General features: G+C 44.8%; 2 protein-coding genes across 4 annotated transcripts in view; one reads left to right on the plus strand and one right to left on the minus strand.

Moving 5' to 3' along the window:
* Nucleotides 1-2,091: 2,091 nt before the first annotated feature.
* On the minus strand, nt 2,092-3,610 carry LOC121715452 (leukotriene B4 receptor 1-like). Its single transcript, XM_042101198.1, has one exon. It carries the CDS (start codon nt 3,504-3,506, stop codon nt 2,538-2,540), a length of 969 nt encoding a protein of 322 aa, XP_041957132.1. The 5' UTR covers nt 3,507-3,610; the 3' UTR covers nt 2,092-2,537.
* A 6,003-nt stretch (nt 3,611-9,613) lies between these two features.
* The window catches only part of nsmfb (NMDA receptor synaptonuclear signaling and neuronal migration factor b), a 29,748-nt gene continuing 19,295 nt past the window's right edge, over nt 9,614-20,066 (plus strand). For 2 of the 3 annotated variants that reach the window (XM_042101234.1, XM_042101236.1), the window contains exons 1-5: nt 9,614-9,784; nt 9,888-9,959; nt 17,582-17,643; nt 18,087-18,944; nt 19,471-19,543. In XM_042101234.1, the coding sequence (XP_041957168.1) occupies nt 9,889-9,959; nt 17,582-17,643; nt 18,087-18,944; nt 19,471-19,543 (1,064 nt within the window). In that variant the 5' untranslated portion in view covers nt 9,614-9,784; nt 9,888. The remainder of the gene's footprint in view (nt 9,785-9,887; nt 9,960-17,581; nt 17,644-18,086; nt 18,945-19,470; nt 19,544-20,066) is intronic. The other variant, XM_042101235.1, reaches the window with a different exon arrangement.

Here is a 20,066-nt window from a genome sequence, read left to right on the forward strand (position 1 = left end):
TATTCTAACCAGAGTGTATCTCAACACATAAAGTGTTCACTCCAACAGTATCGTTCCCTCCCTGAAGCGCTGCAGTGCATGTTAGAAGCTCTGAGAAAATGTAATGTTCTTGTCTCTTGTTTCCGACATTGCAGCCACGTGGAAAGTAAAGTTTGGTGATTACTCTTCATGTTAGAGAGAGAGTTTATTTTATTTATACCATTTCATCAATAGTGAACCCAAGGGCTTGAATACCCACCTTGAGCAGGCAGCCAGGCACATAGGAGGCAACAGCTGGCTACCGGCACCTCTCATTGTCTGTCTAAGATATCTTGTGATAAGAATCACTGTTTGTTTTTTTTACTGTAGGCTAGTATAATAAATGATAGATGACTGCAACTGCACAGTCACAGCAACAGTGTAGCAATATCCCCCAAAATAAATACGCTGCTGGCCATGGGAAACAATCTTACATGTCTGTCTCTGAAACTTCTTCAGCATTGTGAAACAGACCACCAGAACCACACAGTGGGTGGTGAAACTAGGTCGCTGGTTGAGTTGAGTTAATCTGCTATTTAAAACAGTCAAAAAAGCCTTTTCTGCGGAAGCATTTTGTCACGAAGTGGCAACTTTAATCAGATATACTTATTTTCCAGATATACTTTATTTAGATATAATTATGTTCTGATAAGCAGAGTCAGCATTCCTTAACTGGTTTACTAGTATAGCATCAGTACAAAATCCTCTGAAACCAATCACTATATGCAACATACATTACATAATAGTGAAACAAGAAAACAATTTGAAAGACAGATTTTTTTGACTATAACTAACATTCTTCGACCCAGAAAAGCGTTCCTTCTTCTTTTCTTTCTAAACAAAAATAATTTAGTTCATTCCAAGAGAAGGATGGCCTATGCCATATATGTCTGTTACTAGTGAGACTTAAGTATCACTTTATGGTATAATTCTTTACGGAAAGTCGTGGATATCTGTGGAATTATACATCTAATGGAATCTTGGAATCATGAAAACCACATGTGCACCTCTCATACTATAAGCACAGAACTGGTATCATTTGAGGAGCTGGTTACATTTCAAAATATGTGATCAGCAAACAGGTGTCATTCTCAGCTTCAATGCCAAAGTGAAATTAGTTCATATTTTTTAACTTAACTCTTATGTCAAGTACAAACATCTGTAAAATGTTGGATCATAGCATTACTCGGTTCTCTTGTGATTACTCGGTTCTCGTGTCATTACTCGGTTCTCTTCTTTAGGCTATCAGTATTGATCATCATAACCATTAATTCACCAGGACAACCTGTTGGCAATGCACTCAGCGGCAAAAGGTATAGTTGTGACAGAAACAAGAAGCCTCAGAATCTTTATCAATATTATCTTTATAGGTGAAATATAAACTGTATGATACTTACAGCAATACAATTTTACATTTATATATTTTTATTGTATACAGTATAACATAGTATATACAGCAGAAGCCATCGGTGATTACATACAATCTAATATATTTATGATTGATTGCAGAAATTATTGATGTAAGGAATTTTGTAAAAAATATGTTTACATGGAAAAAGTTTAAAGAGAACCTAAAGCACAGCCTTATACTCAAAATGTGATACACAAAAGATGTACATACACTTCACCAGGGGAGTAATTAATTACATGTAATGGAATTGTGATTAAATCACAATATAAATTATAATCTGCTTCAGTTACTGAAAAAATAAATTGCAGTTACTAATCAAAATGATGTTGACTACAAAAGAAGTTGCATTTAAATGTATTATTCTTGTTAAACTGGTATGCGTCTTAATGTTTAAAATAGATAACATTTGAAGAGTTCAGATGCAAAACCCTCTAAATCCGTCTGACCACTTTTCTTTTAAATGAGCATTTAAATTCAGTCTCCTATAGGTTTTTGCCTATAAATCGATATTTCAGACCAGGAAAGGAGTGGTATGTAGTGGGTTTAGAAGTTAAATTATTTGATTAGCGTATACTATGTGTGGAGAGCATCCCCTCACCATCTTTATCTCATTTTTGACATAGGTGGCATTTAGAGGCTTTTGCATCTGAACCCTTCATTTATTAATACATATATTTGTTCTCTTGTTTTCCATCTTTTGGCCATGTACAGTATATAGGCTCGATTCATTTTGGAGTTATATACTCATTACTCATTTATTTTTTTATTTGTCTGTTTCTGCCAACCAAAAGTAAACAAATGTAGTCAGTTACATTATTATTGATGAATTGGACTTATTTTGAAAAGTTCCATTATTTCATTTTAACAGGGTAGCTAGTAATATATAAGCTATTACATTTAAGTAACCTTACAGACTTTGCACATGACTCTTGTATATTCCAGTGCACAGCATCAGTCAGCCCATAAATCTTTACCGAACTAAACTCTGCAGATTTTATAAGACAGTGAGTGATTGAACATGACTTACATGCGGACATCTTCATCTGGAGAAAAGTATTGTTGAACTCTGATATCTGATTAGATCAGATCAGATCAGATAGTGGTCTGTCTAAGATAATATCACCGTCTGCTTGGCATTGAGGGAGCAAGACTGTACAGATGAACTGTTTTGATTGAGTGACCTGACTATGGACTGACGCCGCAATGTCCGGTGGGAGAAAGCATACAGGTAGGGGTTAACACAGCTGTTGATGAAGCTCACTGCCCCGGCGATATTCCCAGTGACCTTTGTGAACTGCAGGAAGTTATTTGATCCTGAAGAAATTGCCCCAATGGTCAACAAATTGTTGAGGTGGATCGGAATGGACAGGATGAAGAAAACCATGATGATTCTGAACACTAGCTTCTTCATTCTTCTGTGACCTGAGCGAACGGTCTGCTTCACTCTTCTGTGCAGGGCGATGTACAGGGAGGCCAGGATGGAGAACGGCAGCACAAACATCAGCAGGCTCTCCAGCAGGAGAGTGGCTACCTTCTCCCCATCCCACCTGTAGTGTGGTCTGCAGTGGAGCAACCCATCCCTCCACAATACTATGTCTCTTTGCACCAGAGCATGACATGACAGCAGGCCTCCAAGAGTCCATACGATTGCCAGCAGAATCCGATGACCCGTGGCCTTGACCTTGGCCCAGCGCTGTGGGTAGAGCACCTGGACGTAGCGCTGCACGCTAAGAAGAGTGACACACAGCACGCTGGTGTAGAGGCTCCAGTACACCATGTGGGCCAGAAGCTTGCAGGCCACCGAGCCCAAATTCCAGCCGTGCTGCAGAGTGTGGATCCACACGGGCAGGGTCAGCAGGGTCAACAGGTCCGACACGGCCAGGTTCAGCATCAGCCAGAGTGTGAAGCTCCCTCCCACCAGTTTGCGTCTGAGGACTTCTATCACCACCAGGTTCCCAGGCACCCCCAGGACAAAACAGAGGCCCAGCAGGGCACTGGCCACCTGGTTCTCAACCGTGACCTGCACCGTAGCGTTCATGTTGGAGATGTTGAGCTGCTGCTGCTGCTGCTGTTGCATGGTGGAAACGACTACTGCTGGTACAAGACCGCTGAGACAATAAAGTGCAATATGGGCAGCCGGTGGAGGAAGCTACTTGCAGACTTGAGCAGACTTCCTGCCCTATACGCTTTAACATTTCCACACCCTGTCAACTGTGACCTGAGAAGCTACCCTTCAAAACCAAACTCTTGTGCATGCCAGTACACATAATCAACCACAGTTCTTTTTAATCCACCCACACATGTGTGCATTCTGTCATTCTTATCTACAACCTGTCAAATATAGCAGGATATCATCTGTAGATAATGCATGCAAAGTCTTGATCTACAATACAGGATTATTTAGTTTGTTTGCAAATACACTGGGGTTTGTTCATCAAGTAGAGGCAGTAAAGTAAAAGAAGACTTTGAATGAAAAGTTTACTTTGCTTTGATGATACCGGTATGTTCAACACAATTACAAAAGGTATTTACACAAATTTCAAATATTTTGTATTTTTTAGGAACATCTAGTTGTAGACCAACTGGCATGCCATAACTATGCACACATAGAGTACTTGTAAAATCTTCAATTCTCTTTAGTTTATATGAGGAACATGTAATGTACAAATGTATAAATGATCACATCTACTTAATACTAAAATGTATGACTAAACTGAAAATAGCCATTTCTTTCCATTAGATTAGATAGTACAATACCCGGTCCAGAGAATATGAATCAGATGAGGCAGTGGGATGTCTGGGCCATCAGTGCCAGCTGCTCAATGGAGGAGAGCTGTGTACTCTGCAGTACCTGCTGTTGCAGGTACAGGTGCACGTGTCCAGGCTTATTTGCCTGTGAGGCCATCTGCCCTTGCAGGTTGGAACCTGCACATACGAATGGGATCGCACAGCTGTCAGTTGGCCAGAGCAGGTGCAGCCTGCACCCCTCATACAGAACGGCAGGGCTGGCAACTTTTACATTGAGACACACACAATTGACATATACACAGGCCTTCACCGTCTTCACTTCCTTTATTGGATTTGTCATTTTTTTGAAGCTGACAGCAAGATGAGAGATCTAATAGTAGTAGTAATAATAGTAAGTTTATTTATGTAGTGCTTCAAGTCAAAAGTACACAGCTCTGAGAACGAAAGTACAAGCAGCAGCAGGCTCTCCAGTGGGAGGGTGGCCCTGAGCTTCATAACTCATTTGTTGGCAGTGGAGCAGGCTGGTGTTGCAGACAGAGGTGCAGGACCCACTGGAGGCCCGGGAGGATTCTCCACCCTTTAGGCTGATGCTCTGCTCTGCCCTGACATTGTGCATGGGCCACCAGGATGTACTGTACAGTAGCGCTGCCTGCACACTAAAGCCAGTATCACACAGCACACTGGTGATGAAGCTCAAGCATACCATGGTGAAAAAGAAAGCTGGTTGTGTTACCGTAAAGAGCAGCACCAATGACACTGTGGCTGAGTTCCTGTCCCTTACTGGGAAACACTCTTAAAAACGCACACACACACACACACACACACTGACCATGGTAGATGAGACTGCATCATAGGTATAACTATTCATAGGTATGTGTTTGAGTAAAATTAACAGTTTTGTTTTATTTTAACTACTGACAACATTTCTCCCAAATTTTAAATAGAAACATTGTCATTTAGAACATTTATTTGTAGAAAATAGAAAATGGTCAAAATAAAAAGATGCAGTGTTTTCAGACCTCAAATAATGCAAAGAAAACAAGTTCATATTAATTTATGAACAACACAATACTAATGCTTTAACTTACGAAAAGTTCAGAAATCAGTATTTGGTGGAATAACCCTGATTATTAATCAGCTTTCATGTGTCTTGGCATGCTCTCCTAGCCTGGATACCAGACTAAAATACTAGAAATACTATTTTTTGATTGGCTGGCAGAGGGCTATTCATTCTGTACACTGGGGCTCCTATGAAGTAGATCTGGTAAAAAAATCAATGTAATATCAATGTAAACGATGATTGAACTGACAAGAAGCAGACTTCGCAACAGTGATTACCCATTATTTCTGCATACCTCAGCAGATGTTATCCCTTGCATAAATCCTCATGTCAGATCCATTAAGTGGTTTTAATACTGTCCTGTAGTGAGAATGAACATCAGCTATTAGGTACTCAAGGTCATGGGGCCCATGTCCTAATGTTCTCCCTCAGTATTTTATCTGTGTCGTTTTCAAATTTTAGTCTTGTAGCACTTGACACACCTGCTAATTCAAGCTCCTGAAGTTAGTTACTTTTAAAAAAAATTCAACTTTCAATGTTCTAAGGGGATGATAAAACAAAACAAAAAAAGATATAATACTTTTAAGTTGTCTACAGGATGACATAAAATTGGCTGCACAAACAAAACAAATTGGGTGAATAACCCAGGTTGGCCAATTTGGCTCTCTCAGTTGACTTTTCTTTGATTTTTTCCAACTTCAGACATGTCCAGAGGGGATCGTAAAAGAGAAAAGTTGGATCTAACACTTAAGTTGGTCACAATGTGGCATACTACTGCAAGAAATAGGAAACATGGGTTTACATTTTATGCTGTCCTTCCAAACTGTAATGAAATTAGTATTTTTATAGACAAATCGCTACTTAAGTTCATTTTAGAGCTGAATATAGGGAATTGGCCAAGGGATATCATCAAGCGCCCGCCCTATTCTTATGGAGTAACCCCTAGACAACAGCAAAGAAAAAAAAATAACCGACAAAACCAGGTTCACCAAGATTTGGCTCCCGGACTATGATAAGCATAGCTTATTGTCATGGTTATAGGTAGTATATTTAACTGAGTGAAAAAGTATTTGAAGTATTATTATTTATTTTATTATCTAAGTATTTGAAATACTCTAAATACTACAATAGATTTGTTCCAATCCTGCAAAATACAAATGATAAAATATGTTAAAGTAATTACCGCAAATACGTTCTTAAAATACATATAATTAAAATACTGCCCATGTCTGCATACAGTATAAACACACATACACACAGAACATGCAAAAAAGAGTGCCTTGTTCCACTTCCGAGACTGTGTTTAGTAGTGCCGTGCTGTTGTGTGATGTTAGCCAACAGTGAGCGAGGCTGGGCATGCGTGCCGTGGCGGTGGCGCACACAGATGGCTAATTTTAAAAATTCATACAGTCAATTTGTCAGCGCGCTTGTTGTAGCCGTCGCTACTGCTGCTGCTGCTGCCTCACTGGCTGCACGTGCCAGCGTGTGAGAGTGTTTGTGCTTATGCTCCTGTGTGTGTGTGTGTGTGTGTGTGTGTGTGTAGGTGTAGATTTCTATAAGTGCACCTATATGTTCATTTGTATTTTTTTTGTGCTGATTTAAAATTGCATATGTGTAAACTCAGTAGGGCATGTGTGTGTCAATGTGAATCTGCATGTGTGTAGGTGTAGGTGTGTGTGTGTGTGTGTGTGCCTGTGGGTTTGCATGTGACTCAGGCAGCCTTTGCCTCATGCGTTGCCACATGCGTTTTCACAACGTCAGAGGGCACACTCTTTAATGTGCTCCTTTGGTAAGGAACTGTGTGCTGCTTACGGACATGGCTGTTTGTAGAAAAGGACAAGCATCTGTTGCCGCTCTCCACTTGCAAGCCATAGAAAGATCTGCACTCGACTGTTGAAATGCATGATACACATTCTTTCCAATAGTTTCATTATTTCTGGTAGTTATTGAAGACTCAAACTATAATATAATCAGCAATAATTGTATTATGAGTTGCAGAACTGTAGCCTTCAGTGTTAATATACTGTATATATAAAAACAACATTGTTGCAATACAGTATCTAGCTCTCTGTTGGCTTTGGAATTTTATATGTGCGTTTGCATTTTAGTTGAATTCAGCAGAGCAGGCAGGTCAAGCATGCCAACCGCCTACCTTCGAAGTGAAGGGACAGAGAGGGATTTACACACACACACACACACACACACAGAGAGGGATTTACACACACACACACACACACACACACACACACACATACACACACACACACACACTCACTATCCATTATTTACCAAGGTCTCCAAAGTCTCCTGGTCTTAAGGCCTCTGCTCTGACACAGCTGAAAAGGCACATGTCCATGCTCCTCTAGTCAAAGTCTTCACACACAAACAGGCTAACAAGTAGTCCTTTTAACTTTCCCTCTCATCTTCGTAGCATGCAAAGTCCACCAGTCTTCCAAAGCAGTCGATGTGTTACTGTATGGTACAAGTCCACCAGTCTCCCAAAGCAGTCGTTGTGTTTATGGTACAACTTCATGGCAGCCCTTTTGTATCCTCCTTCAAGTGTCAGATATGACTGTTTCAAACATCCTGTAAAGTGCACTCCTCTCTGTTCTGCTGTCTGTCTGTCTGTCTGTCTGTCTGTCAGTCTGTTGTTTCTCTCTCTCTCTCTCTCGCTCTCTCATTTCTCTCTCTCTTTTCTGTCTCTCTTACTGTAGCTGTGCCAGGACCTGCCTGATGAACACAGACCCATTTACACTTGAACTTGAGTCAAATATTCCTAAAGGTACTTCTGCTCTGTGACAGAAATGTTTAGTTTAAGGACTATCATGACTGAAAAATCAGACAGCCCGTGGCCTACCGGTTAGCGCTTCAGACTTGTAACCTAACCCTCACTGCTGCGCCACTGTAGCAGGCAGCTCACTGTGCCGGGATTAGTGTGTGCTTCACCTCACTGTGTGTTCACTGTGTGACGAGTGTGTTTCACTAATTCACGGATTGGGATAAATGCAGAGACCAAATTTCCCTCACAGTATCAAAAGAGTATATATATTTATACTTATATATATAAATCATTGTCTTGTCATCATTGCCATCCACTGACTCAAGTCTGTTATTTATTTATTTACATGCACATGTTTTCATACATATTTACATGAGACACTGGTCTTATGATGTGTTCAGATGACATGTATAATACAGTAATTCTGATTCTAATTGCCAGAGTGCTTGCCATGCAAACCCATCTATTGTCATTTGTAAATGTGGGCAACATACAGGTACTGTAGGGTACATGTGGCAATGAAATCTTTTTGTAGCAGTTTTTTTTTTGCAACAAGGGACTGTGTCTTTTCATAACTGTCGAGTGTTAGGATGAACCACAGAGTCATACAGTACTTGAAAGAGAAGTCTTCTCCAGTGCCAAAGTTTCTGGCAGGTAATCAGTAACATCCTTTATTCAGTTGTTCAGAGTGTCACCGTTACTATCCAATCCTTGATTGAGTAGCAATATCTGTTTCCCAGTATCTTATATAGGATAGTTGCATTTGGAAGAATGCTTTCATTTTTTTTAAAAAACATTTAGTACAGCCTACCATTTAGCACATATTCCATTCTTTTAATACCATACATCCTTTTCATACATGAAGCAGAACTGGCACAAAACAAAAATGTAATCATTTATGAAATGCTGATGTGGTATGAGAGAAAACTAGTTTCTTTGTGATTTGGGCCTGGGTAGAGTATAACAGCAAGCATGAACCTGGCTTGAACCAGCTCGGTTAAATTAGAAGTGTAATTATGCAGATTGACAGTGTGCTGCTGGGTAACTACAAGGTACACAAAGACGGCTCAACCAATCCCTTAAGTAAGAGCCTGGTCCTTCGAGAATAGTCTGTTTTATTGGTATTGGTGTACACTGAAACTTAGGAGAGAAGTTAAATATATATCAACTGGTGCGCAATATAGGCCTAATGGTTGGCCAGATTTGTTATTGACTCTAGACACAATGAGAGGGAAGATTGTTGAAATACAATAATGTAACGCATTTTTAATAAAATAAAAATGAATAAGCTCAATTTGTCATACAGTGGGTTCATAGGTTCAAATGCGTTCAGCACACAAATACTAAGGCCTAAAATATCACATTTCCAACATAGTCCATCTCTCTCTGGAATCCTTTCTAAACACATTCAAAGTGGACATCACATCGCAGCTGGACATCATTCCTTTTATGGTGCTGGTTTCCTTCCTGTCCCTGTCGCTGTGCATGGATCAATGAGGGGGGAGGGAGCATGGAGTTGAGCGAGAGGAAGAGAGAGAGAGCATCTCACTGAAGTACTTCAGCATCTCTTCATAGGAATCTCAGTTAGCTGGTGGGCTCGCATCACACAGTCGTGCGAGAACGCCTATCACGACGGGAGTAGGCTACATCTCTTGGAAAGTATGATATGCGGAATAAAGGAGGAGTTTGACAAATTCAAGTGATATCACAAGCAACCTACTTTTAAGGGAGAAGGAAAAGAGGCGTTTTACATCCTCTAGGCGCGGAGGTTTGTTTTGCATTCTGTCTCTTATCGAGCTTAACGAATTTATTGTCATGTTTTCGGTTAACAAATCAGTGGAATGAGTTCTTCTCCTTTTGTTTCCACGCAGCATGGGAACTGCCGTGTCCAAGAGGAAGAATTTAAGGAACGATGCGATTTCTTCTGTTGCCGCAAAAGTTAGGTGAGTCGGAGAGTGCAGTGCTTCTTGCCGTGTGGCAGCAGAAGTGCGGCAGGCTATCGAGATGAGAGCGAATCTATATGAAGCTCCAGTAGACAGATAGAAATAACTAGACGGATACAGATAATTAACTATTTTTACCTTGCTTAGCCTGCTAATTAGACGTGATATGTTAGCTATTGTCTTCGGTTATTTTTGTTGTGAATATAAAACACTCTGCAGCCTCTAGGCTACTGTCTGCAAATATAATTTCACAAATATTAAAACACTGAGATGCCCATAAAAGTAGATGGGATGTGATTACATATGATAGATTGCATCTGAACAGTAACTAAATTGGAAATATGAGCCAGTCAGCAAAGCAATGCTTTCTAATTTATTGTACAACGCATGATTGCATATTGTGCAAAGAAAGTCTTCTAGGTCTGCTGTGTGTACATTTTATTTCACAGTCATATGCATGTATAGGCCTATAATGCAATACATACATACTGTATATCTGAAAAGAAAATAACACCATATTCAGAGAATTGCTGAATGGGAAGAAAGCTCATCAGTAAGGTTTTTTGTTTAAAAACACTCCAACTGGATAAGGGTGAAATTGTACAATAATGTTCTAATGGGTTTGCAAAATCTCCTAAAAATGAAAAGAAAATATTAACATGGAATTAGCCTACACTGCATATCCTATGATCTCACTTGATAATTACAGTATGAATATGTTCAGACCAGTCTCAGGTTAATGTTCTGTAACAGCGTATAATCAATCAATTGCATACAGTATATGCAAATACAAAAAAAGAAAAGATGGTCTCACATTGTGCTTTTGTACATTTTATTGCAGTAGTATGGTTTTGTCTGAGAGGAGTCGGCCAAAAACCAGAGCCACTGTGCCCCACCACCATTCTTTTTGCATATGTTAGTGTTCATTTCAGAATGATTCACCTCAGGCAATCTTGTTGGTGCCAGGGTGCCACCTTTTCATAGATCATGGCGAGAGCAGTGCGTATCAGTCACAGAACCCTGGAAGGAATCTGATTTTTCTGTAGAGAGTAGGCTATGTTATGATCTCTAAGTATACAGTATGCTCCTGGTGTCAAAGCCCTTTGTTAGGATGAAGCATCCCCACTGCATGGCATTTATAGTAATATTCTCAGTCATTTGCACAATGTTTAACACATCAGCTCATTCTTTAAGGTCTTCAGTTCTCAGTCTTTCACTCACACACACACACACACACACACACACACACACACACACACATGCTGCACCTATGTAGTCCAGGGGTTACTCTATCCTTGTGTGGTGGCGAGCGATTACGAGTACTGTGAAGAAGATCAGGAGTTTAGCTCACCTCTTAGGTGAAATGAACACTTTAAAATGGTAATGCAACCGCGAGAGCCACTAAAACACTGTGGCCATGTAATCACAGACACAATACTGGTCAGCTCAGTCTTGATAGGCTGCGATTACTGAGCCACTAAACCCCCACGTTACTCTCATAACACCCAGTGATGTCATGCGTAGGCCTCATATATCTCTCCCTGGATCAGTTACAGTTTTCTCTGCTGACTCCTCTCTGACTGTCTGACTGCATGAATGAGAGGATTAACAGGCCTTGCTACCCACAGCGTACCGGAGAATGGGTGCCGCCGCAGGTGATGGACTGCACTAGTCAATTATTCACATGTGACAATTATCACATCAGAAGGTGCCAAGCAATCACTGTGCAGTTACGGTCAGTCACATTGTTGGATGGATGCTGGAAAACAGAAGCGGTGATCATTTGTGGCCACGATGACGCCGCAAGTTATTGAGTCAGCCCACCCAGCTAGCCCACGGGCAGCTTATTGGCCCTTTGGCTGTGTTGACCTGTGCTTTCACGCAGAGAGGCCCGGAGCAACATGCTAAGCCTGCAGACGGATGCGATCATTTATTCATCCTCTGTTTGTCTATTATTCATCGGCTCAGCCGGCTGGCTGTTGGCAGAGACCCGGCGCAGGTCGTTGGCATCTCGTGGTGGGAGCCTCTGGTGCCAGTGACCCCACTTGGTGGATGACTGGATCACCAAGATACCATAATAACTAGAAAGACATTTTGGGCCACTTATCTTGTGCTAATGTAACTTAGGTGTACCACTAAACAGACGCAGGGAAGAGATTCAGAAGGATCTTTTTTTTGAAAACTGCAACCTAGTTTAACACACTTAAGTTATAGATAATCTCTTCCTTATGATACTTCATGGTTTTGCTTGTGCGCTGTGGATGTATTTAAAACCACCTGAGTTTCTCTATGGAGATAATGACCTGTTCTAGCACGATAGCATTCAGCATACACTCCGCGAGGGAGCCTGGTGCAATTAAAAATGCTAACTCACTGCACAGAGTGACAGTCCCTGGGGCAGAGCCGCTCAATTATACGCCAAACATCCAGACAGCTTCATTGTTTGCTAGGACTTTGACTTGAACACACACTTTTCTGTCTTTCTCTTGTCTTATCATTTCATATTTGATTTTCATACAGAAATAGAATATACTTTAAATAGCGTACAGTACATTCAAAAGTGTGGATATAATAATAATAAGATGAACTCAAAATACACCACTATACGCCGAATATACAAGTTATGTTTCCACATGCCAGGATACTTTCATCAGCACGCTGGTAGCATATTGTTCGATCTGAAGTGCTTGCAGCTAGTGTCTGACAATTGGTCTTCACATTGGACTACCACACCAGGTCCAGAATAATCAGTGAGGATACAGCATTCATTGTATAAATACATTTGCTTTAATAGACAGACAAGAAAGAACATGGTCCTTATTGTTGGCCTACAGTGAGATCGAGATGAGACTATTCCAGGTCTCAGGGAAGTGAGACTCATTGATTTACTTGATGGTGTTGTTCTGGAGATAGAATTTTCACCTGAGTTCACTGTCTCCCTGCTCACAAGCGCGAGTGCTGTGAAACCAGGACAGTAAGTCCTCGGCAGTCGTGTAATTGATGCTTGTCAGTGTGGCCCCTCTGTCCCACTGCGTCAAGCGGAGGATGTGTTCTTCTAAATGCCTTCGCTCCCTCCCTCCTTCCCTCCCTCTCTTCCTCTCTTTCTCCCTCTGTCTTTCCCCATTTTCCCACTGTGTTTCTCTCTTCTTCCCTCTCCTTTTCACTCCCTCTCTCTCTCGCTCCCTCTCTCTTCCTCCACTCTCCTTCTCTCTCTCCCTCTCTCTCTTTCCCTCTCTCCTTCCCTCTCTCTCTCCCTCATTCTCTCTCTCTCCCTATCTCTCTTGGTAGCTGTGCTGGGTTATTGGGCTCATTGTAAGGGCTCTAATTACCGGCTGCGGCTTGCCAGCCGTGCCGGAGAGTGCCGGGTGTTTGTGATGAGCCGTGTAATTAATGGCACTGCCGGTGCCTCTGTGTGCACCATGTCAGGGCTCACTTGGGCACTTGAGACCCGACCACAGCTCTGTGGCAAGGGGGTTGGGGGGGTTGGGTGGCAGAAATGGAAATTAAATAGTGTGCATATTGCCGGCTAGCTAAAGACTAAACATGATAATGTTTAATGAAACAATCAGGAAGACACTCGTCACACAAACACTGGTACCCGCATAAGGACTGACTGTGCCTGGGTGTGAGGGCTGCTACTGGCGTTTGGGGAGCTGTCTGTGGCTGTGTGTCTCTCCATGTGGAGCACCGAGTGAGAGTGGATGGTAATAGGGGAACAGCGGGGGGTGGATGCCTCAGATGGAGAGGGAACAAGGCTCCAGAGCGGAGGGTGTTGTGACCCAGGATGTGTCAAGCGGCTGAGCTGACATTAATTCCCCAGAGCGGCGATGACAGCAACGTGGAGCTGTCTTGATTGAAGGGGTGAAAAAAGTAGAAACGTGGCCTGCCTGTTAGTCTTTGACCAGCCATGAGAAAGTAAGCAGTGCACGTCGGGGAGGAAAATGGAGGCTTAAAGAGGGTGCCTGTGAGAGTGTCATAGATTGAGAAACAGGTCATGTGGTGGTGGATGCTTGCTCTCCTCCCAGAGCCCCAGCAGATAGGGCTCATGATGACCTCCTTTCCAAAGTAAGAGGACCACACCACACGCCACAGCCCAACTTTTCATGTCACCGAGATGCACGGTGCCAGTGCAGACAATCACACAATGGAGGTGGGGAAAAATGGGTCACTGGTGCCCGTGCAAACCAAAGAAGTGGAGCTGTTGCACTGGTGGGAACATGGAGCTGTTGCACTGGTGGGAACAGTACATGAAGGGCTGCAGGCCATGTCCATGGCTGAGCTTCCTGTTCCATTCCATGTGTGTATTTACTGGCTCTGCGGCGCGTGCAGCATATGTCTCCATTGTGGCTCGGCTGTCAAGGAGGACTGTCCCCAGGCGTGGTGTGGCTCTTCGATAGAATCTGAGCATCTACACCTCGCTTGCTGTGCTATGCATTAAGCTATTGAGTGCAGTCTTAATATCACAGAACTGTGAAAAGCACACTCTCTCTCCGTCACTCTCTCTCTCTGTCACTCTCTCTTTATCGCTCTCTCTCTCTCTCTCTTCCTTCCTCCTCCACGTTCATTCCGATGCGATCAGGTTCTCCTCTCCTCGTTATCCCCTCTTCTCTTTCTTCTTCCTCTGCCCTTATCTTCTATTTTTGGTGTTGTGCGCCATGCATCCCCCCTTCCCCCCTTCCGCTGTGTTCCCAGTCTTCCTCCTCTCCTCCGTTTTCCTGTCCTCTGCCCACCACCACTACCACCCCTCATCGCTCTGTCACGTGGCTTAAAACATGTGTGAGGCTCCCTGATGCAAAAAATGCCAACCATATCTTCAGATTACTGTAGTAGACAGGACAGGGACTGTGTGTGTGTGTGTGTGTGTGTGTGTGTGTGTGTGTGTGTGTGTGTGTGTGTGTGTGTGTGTGAGAGAGAGAGCGAGAGAGAGCTCACATCTCACCGCTCCTCTCCTTGCCCATGTTTTATTCATGTTTTAATTTTCCCTGACTGAGTAGCTTTTTGTTGCGTTTAATCAAACTTCACTGTTTCTTCATTAAACACACACAAAAAAATGTGCCTGGTGCGAACGCTGAGGTAATTGACTCAGCAAAGTGCTGTGGAAGTGAGCGTGGAGCGCGGCAGGACTGGGGCCTCGGACACCGGTGGGACTCGGCATGATGAGGGTGGCCGAGGGAAGATTAGGAATGTCAAACGGAGATTAGCGCCGTAAAATTGGGAAACATAAGCCCCGCGTTCCCGTAGCCATCAGGGAACAGTAAATTGTCTGCGCTGGGCCCTGTGTGATATGGGGTTGTTTGAGGCTGTGGCGTAGCTTTGACTGTGTGTACCGCTGCCTTTGGTTCCTCTGTGGCTCACACAGCACTGCTGCTTTTAAGCACGCATCTCCCCAAACTTCTGGGATATAATGGAGCGGATCTTCTCCACTTATCCCTTCATTTCTCTCTCTCTCTATCTCTACTCTCTTCCTGCTTCCCCCCTTTTTTCTCCTCTGTTTTCCTCTCATCCCATGTCTCCCCCTGTACTGCCCCCTCCCATCTTCTTCTTCACTCCACTCACTCTCCATCTGTGTGTGTGTGTGTGTGTGTGTGTGTGTGTGTGTGTCTGTGTGTCTATGAGGCTCTATGATTGTGAGTGTTTATAGTTATTTTTTTCTCTCCACTCTCTTTACTTTTTTTTCCCTCCGTGGGAGTGGTGCACGTGCAGCCTCGTGTTTAATTATTGAGAGTGTAGTTTGCGGGGAGAGAGAAAGAGAGAGAGAGAGAGAGAGAGAGAGAGAGAGAGAGAGAGAGAGAGAGAGAGAGAGAGAGAGAGAGAGAGAGAGGGGGAGAGGGGTTTGCGTGGATCCACCGACACTCCAATCCCATTTCTCTGCGTTCCCCCAGGGATGCACAGCGGCTGTTTGGCCATGATTATAGGTCTGTGTGTCTCCGTGGGTTACAGGGAGAATAAGGGGGAGTGGAGTTGTTCAGCCTCTCTCTCTCTCTCTCTCTCTCTCTCTCTCTCTCTCTCTCTCTCTCTCTCTTTTCCCAGATGAGTCCAGATGAGTGTAAATGCTCACTGGTGGTCTCACATGGAGGCGCACGTGGCCAGGTGGTGCTGTGGTGATGAAGCCGGCCAGCAAAACTAGTTGTTGTCGTTCTTCTCACTCTGTTTACACGGTTGTTTGGTAGAGCACCGTGCCAAACACAAAAGCAATTATTTTTCCATTAGATATTATCAAAGCCAAATAAACACAGAAGAAAAACGGTTGTTGAGAGCAGGCGTCAGTTTATGATTTAGCAAAATGGAATTTTTTTTCTTTGCTTCTCAGATATTGGACATATTCATAGTCTATGCACGGTTGTAAATAAATTCCAAATAAACAAACCCACACTGCGTTTGATGTCTGCGTGTTTTACGTTTAATGTCTGTAAGTGTTATTTGCTCCTGGTGTGTGCAGAAATAGAAAACGAATGCCACAGATAATTATGTTTATAGACAGTGAAACAACCTTGTTAGACTGTAAGTGCTTCTTAATGGTCCTTCCCAAATTAAACTCCTCCAAACTAATCAGTGTCAGTGACAGTTACAGTTACATTAAAAGTAAACAAACAAACAAACAAATAAACAAACTTGCTGCCTGCACACACCAAACGGTGTCCTCCGAGCGAGCTGAATTTAGTGCTCTGATTTGCATCTGGTTAGAGCACACAGTGTCGGCACGGAGATTTTAAGTGGGACAAGGACACGATTAAGGAGGGAACACGAAAGAGCAGTTCTATTTTCACAAGGACAAAACCAGTGGACACAGCGGTCCTTCCATTCACCACCCCCACCCCCCTCCCCCTCCCCATCTTCACTCTCTCCTTCTCTCCACGAGCCTTCTCTCCAATCTCATTTCTCCCACACTGATGGCGGCAGGGTGATATTAGTTGCCTCCGTATATGAGCGAGTCTTCGGCAGGGCAGAGAAGTGATTTGCTGCTGTTGAATTCTCACCCAGGAGACCCATCTTCCACTGATCCCCCAATGCCTTTCCTCCTCCGACACTGTGCCACAATTGTGCCTGGTGTGTGTGTGTGTGTGTGTGTGTGTGTGTGTGTGTGTGTGTGTGTGTGTGTGTGTGTGTGTGTGTGTGTGTGTGTTTGTGTGTGTGTGTGTGTGTGTGTGTGTGTGTGTGTGTGTGTGTGTGTGTGCATATACTGTAAAAGTATTAGCCTGCTATAAAAACCACTGGGAAATCAGTGTTGGTGCTTGCACCTGCATTGTCCATTATTCATTTTACTGCTCTGTATACCTTTAGATTAGAAAATCCCACAGCCCATTGCATGTCATGTGGATGTATACAATGGGGTGGAAAAGAGGGAGGAGGTAGTGGACAGGGAGAGGGAGGAAGTGGACCAGAGAGAGGAGAGAGGGAGGAGGTGGAAGAGAGAGAGAGAGAGAGAAGGAGGACAGAAGGGGAGGAGGAGGAGAGGAAAGGAGAGATTGAGAGGGAGATGGTGGAGAACAGAGTGAGACAGACACATACGGTGTGCTTGGTGAAATATGCCTACAGATGGAGGGTAAACTATCTCAACTGAGAACAGAGGTGGTTGTTTGGCAGCACCTGCTGATGCCTGTTCTGTTCCCTACTTTCTGCAGAGCAGCCCGAGCATTTGGAGAGTACCTGTCTCAGAACCACCCAGAGAGCCGCAACGGATCAGGTATGTGAGCTTAGCGTTAGCCTTGCCATCTGCACCCCCATCATGTTGACATTGGACATGTAAGTACAGAAAGCCTGTTCTGATAGCTTTTAACAGTCCAGTCAATATCTGTTCATACTGTACAGTGTGTGCTGTGAGTGGTCTGTTTGGGAGTCAGATGGTGGTTACTAGAGCGATCCTGGTGTAAGCCCATCTGTGCAGACTCTGCCTGTCTCTCCATCCTCTCCATTTGTCTGCCATCTTCTCTGTGATCTGAGCTTTTTTATTTCCAACACTCCACTTCCACTCCCATTTATTAGAGAGCTTCATTGGCTCCCTGATGTTAGCCCAACTGTTGCCAAGGTGCTGATCTCAGAAGACAATATTGCTATAAAACTCTCTCTCTCTCTCTCTCTCTCTCTTTGTATCTCTCTCTCCTTCCCCTCACTGTTTCCTTTCCTTAGCGCACCTGCTGTCTGACACATTCATTGGCCAAGATACGGACTCACCAGACTTAAGCAGGCTGCACAATAATAACCTTCACCCTTACGCGTGTGCTACAACTCCACCTGCCAAGCCCAGCCAAGCTCAGCCCAACCACCTGGCTCTACCTAACACCACCACCTCCACCACCACCACCACGGCAGGCGGCAACACCACCAGTGGCGGCACCGGGACCGGTAATACCTGCTCGTTGTCCACCAAGCGCCACCTGTCGGTGGAGCGCAGCTTCTCCTCCGAGAGTGACTCCCAGCCACCGCCTCCACAGGCACTGGCCAGCGGCGGGGGCAGGGGCAGCGCAGCAGCGGAGGGACCGCACAAGCCGGCGCGCGTCTACACCATCACCCGCGAGGGAGGCATGCTGGGGGGCCGCGGGAGCGAGGAGAGCCTGGAGCTGGACGTGCTGAAGCCCGCGCAGGGCCACGCCGTGACCACAACGACCTCGTGCCACCAGCCGCAGCCGGGGATTGGTCAGCCTGCGGCGCTGCGCGGTCATCACCGTGGCGGCGGCAGCAGCAGCAGTGGGCACCACCGCGGAGGCAATGGCCACGGGCAGCAGCAGCAGCAGCAGCAGCAGCATGCCAACCCGGGCCAGCCCCTGCAGAGCTCAAGGAGTGCCCACAACATCCGCGAGTGGAGCGGCCGGCGGGGAGGCTCGCGCGAGGACTGCAGCCCCGACTGCGTGACGGCGTGCATCCGGCCGCCCTGCCGCAGCCAGCGCTCGCTGGACCTAGACACCTCGCCGCGGGGGGACACCGGACGCCACCGCAAGAAGCTGGAGAGGGGCTACAGCGAGGACCGCACCTGCATGGACGACAGAGGTGAGAGCGAAACACCTGCATCTCACAACTCAAGGACTTCCGCTCAGCGGCTGCACTCTCCAGTTGTGTCTCCAGACGGTGAAAATAGGTGCGGCCAAAGTTAGTCTGAGAGTCCGAGTAAAGTCCTGTGTCTGTGTCCCACACACATGGCGCGTGACGACAATCGTGCCATCGACACGGCATGTGTGTGTGTGTGTGTGTGAGGGGGGGGGTCATGTGCCTCCCAATAATTGTGATCTGCAATTATTATGCAATTATCATCAATGATCTGCATGGAGGAGCATACCTCTTTCTTACGTCTTGACAGTATGATTCACTTTTCATGAAAACATGTGCAAGCCGAGGTAGGTCATAGAGATCATAGAGATGATGTAGAGGGAAATGTTTTTCATAGCGGGTCCATTAGCACATTGGTCCTTCACTTCTCTTCTTACTGATGCACTGCAAATGGGTACAAAATGTGTCTCTCTGGTGCAAAACAACATTACCAAATATAATGTACTTTTTCTGTTTCCTGTCATTTTAGAGGACAATGCCAACAACTGGTTCCCCAAGGAGAACATGTTCAGCTTCCAAACGGCCACCACTACCATGCAGGCGTGAGTATGGGGAGGAGCGAAAACATTCTCACATGGTTTTATATATAACGGAGTCGGGTCGGAGGCGTGGGTCGGGTGGCTGAGGCGGAGGGTGAGGACCGGAGAGCGGCAGGGGGGTTGGGTCACGACCCGCGTTCATGAGTGCTAAGTGTTGATAAGGGGGTTCGGAGGGCGTGGGTTGGGGGGGGGGGGGGGTGAGGATCGGAGGCGGGGGGTGTTGGGTCACGACCCGCGTTGATGAGCGGAAAGTGTTGAGAGGCACAGCGGGTCCCCCTTGTGAAGTGAAGGGCTGCTCCATTGTCTCGTGTGCTTTCTCCGGGAGTCTGCACTTCTGACTGGTTAATTAGCACTCGTCTCTCGTCAGGTAGCAATTAAACGACCCCGCAGCACCACACAGGCCTCCGCCTCCTCACCGAGGGCGCCTCGCACAGTCTGCCTCTCCTCCTCTCCCTCGTCATCCTTCCTCTATCTCTTTTCTTTTCTTTCTTTCTCTCTTTCTTTCTGTTTCTCTCTCTCTAACTCT

This window comes from Alosa sapidissima, chromosome 8 (assembly GCF_018492685.1).
Source record: "Alosa sapidissima isolate fAloSap1 chromosome 8, fAloSap1.pri, whole genome shotgun sequence".
Lineage (NCBI taxonomy): Eukaryota > Metazoa > Chordata > Actinopteri > Clupeiformes > Clupeidae > Alosa > Alosa sapidissima.

Bases quoted from the DNA above. Each gene is read 5' to 3' on its own strand.
- LOC121715452 (XM_042101198.1), bottom strand. From the start codon at position 3,506: ATGCAACAGCAGCAGCAGCAGCAGCTCAACATCTCCAACATGAACGCT.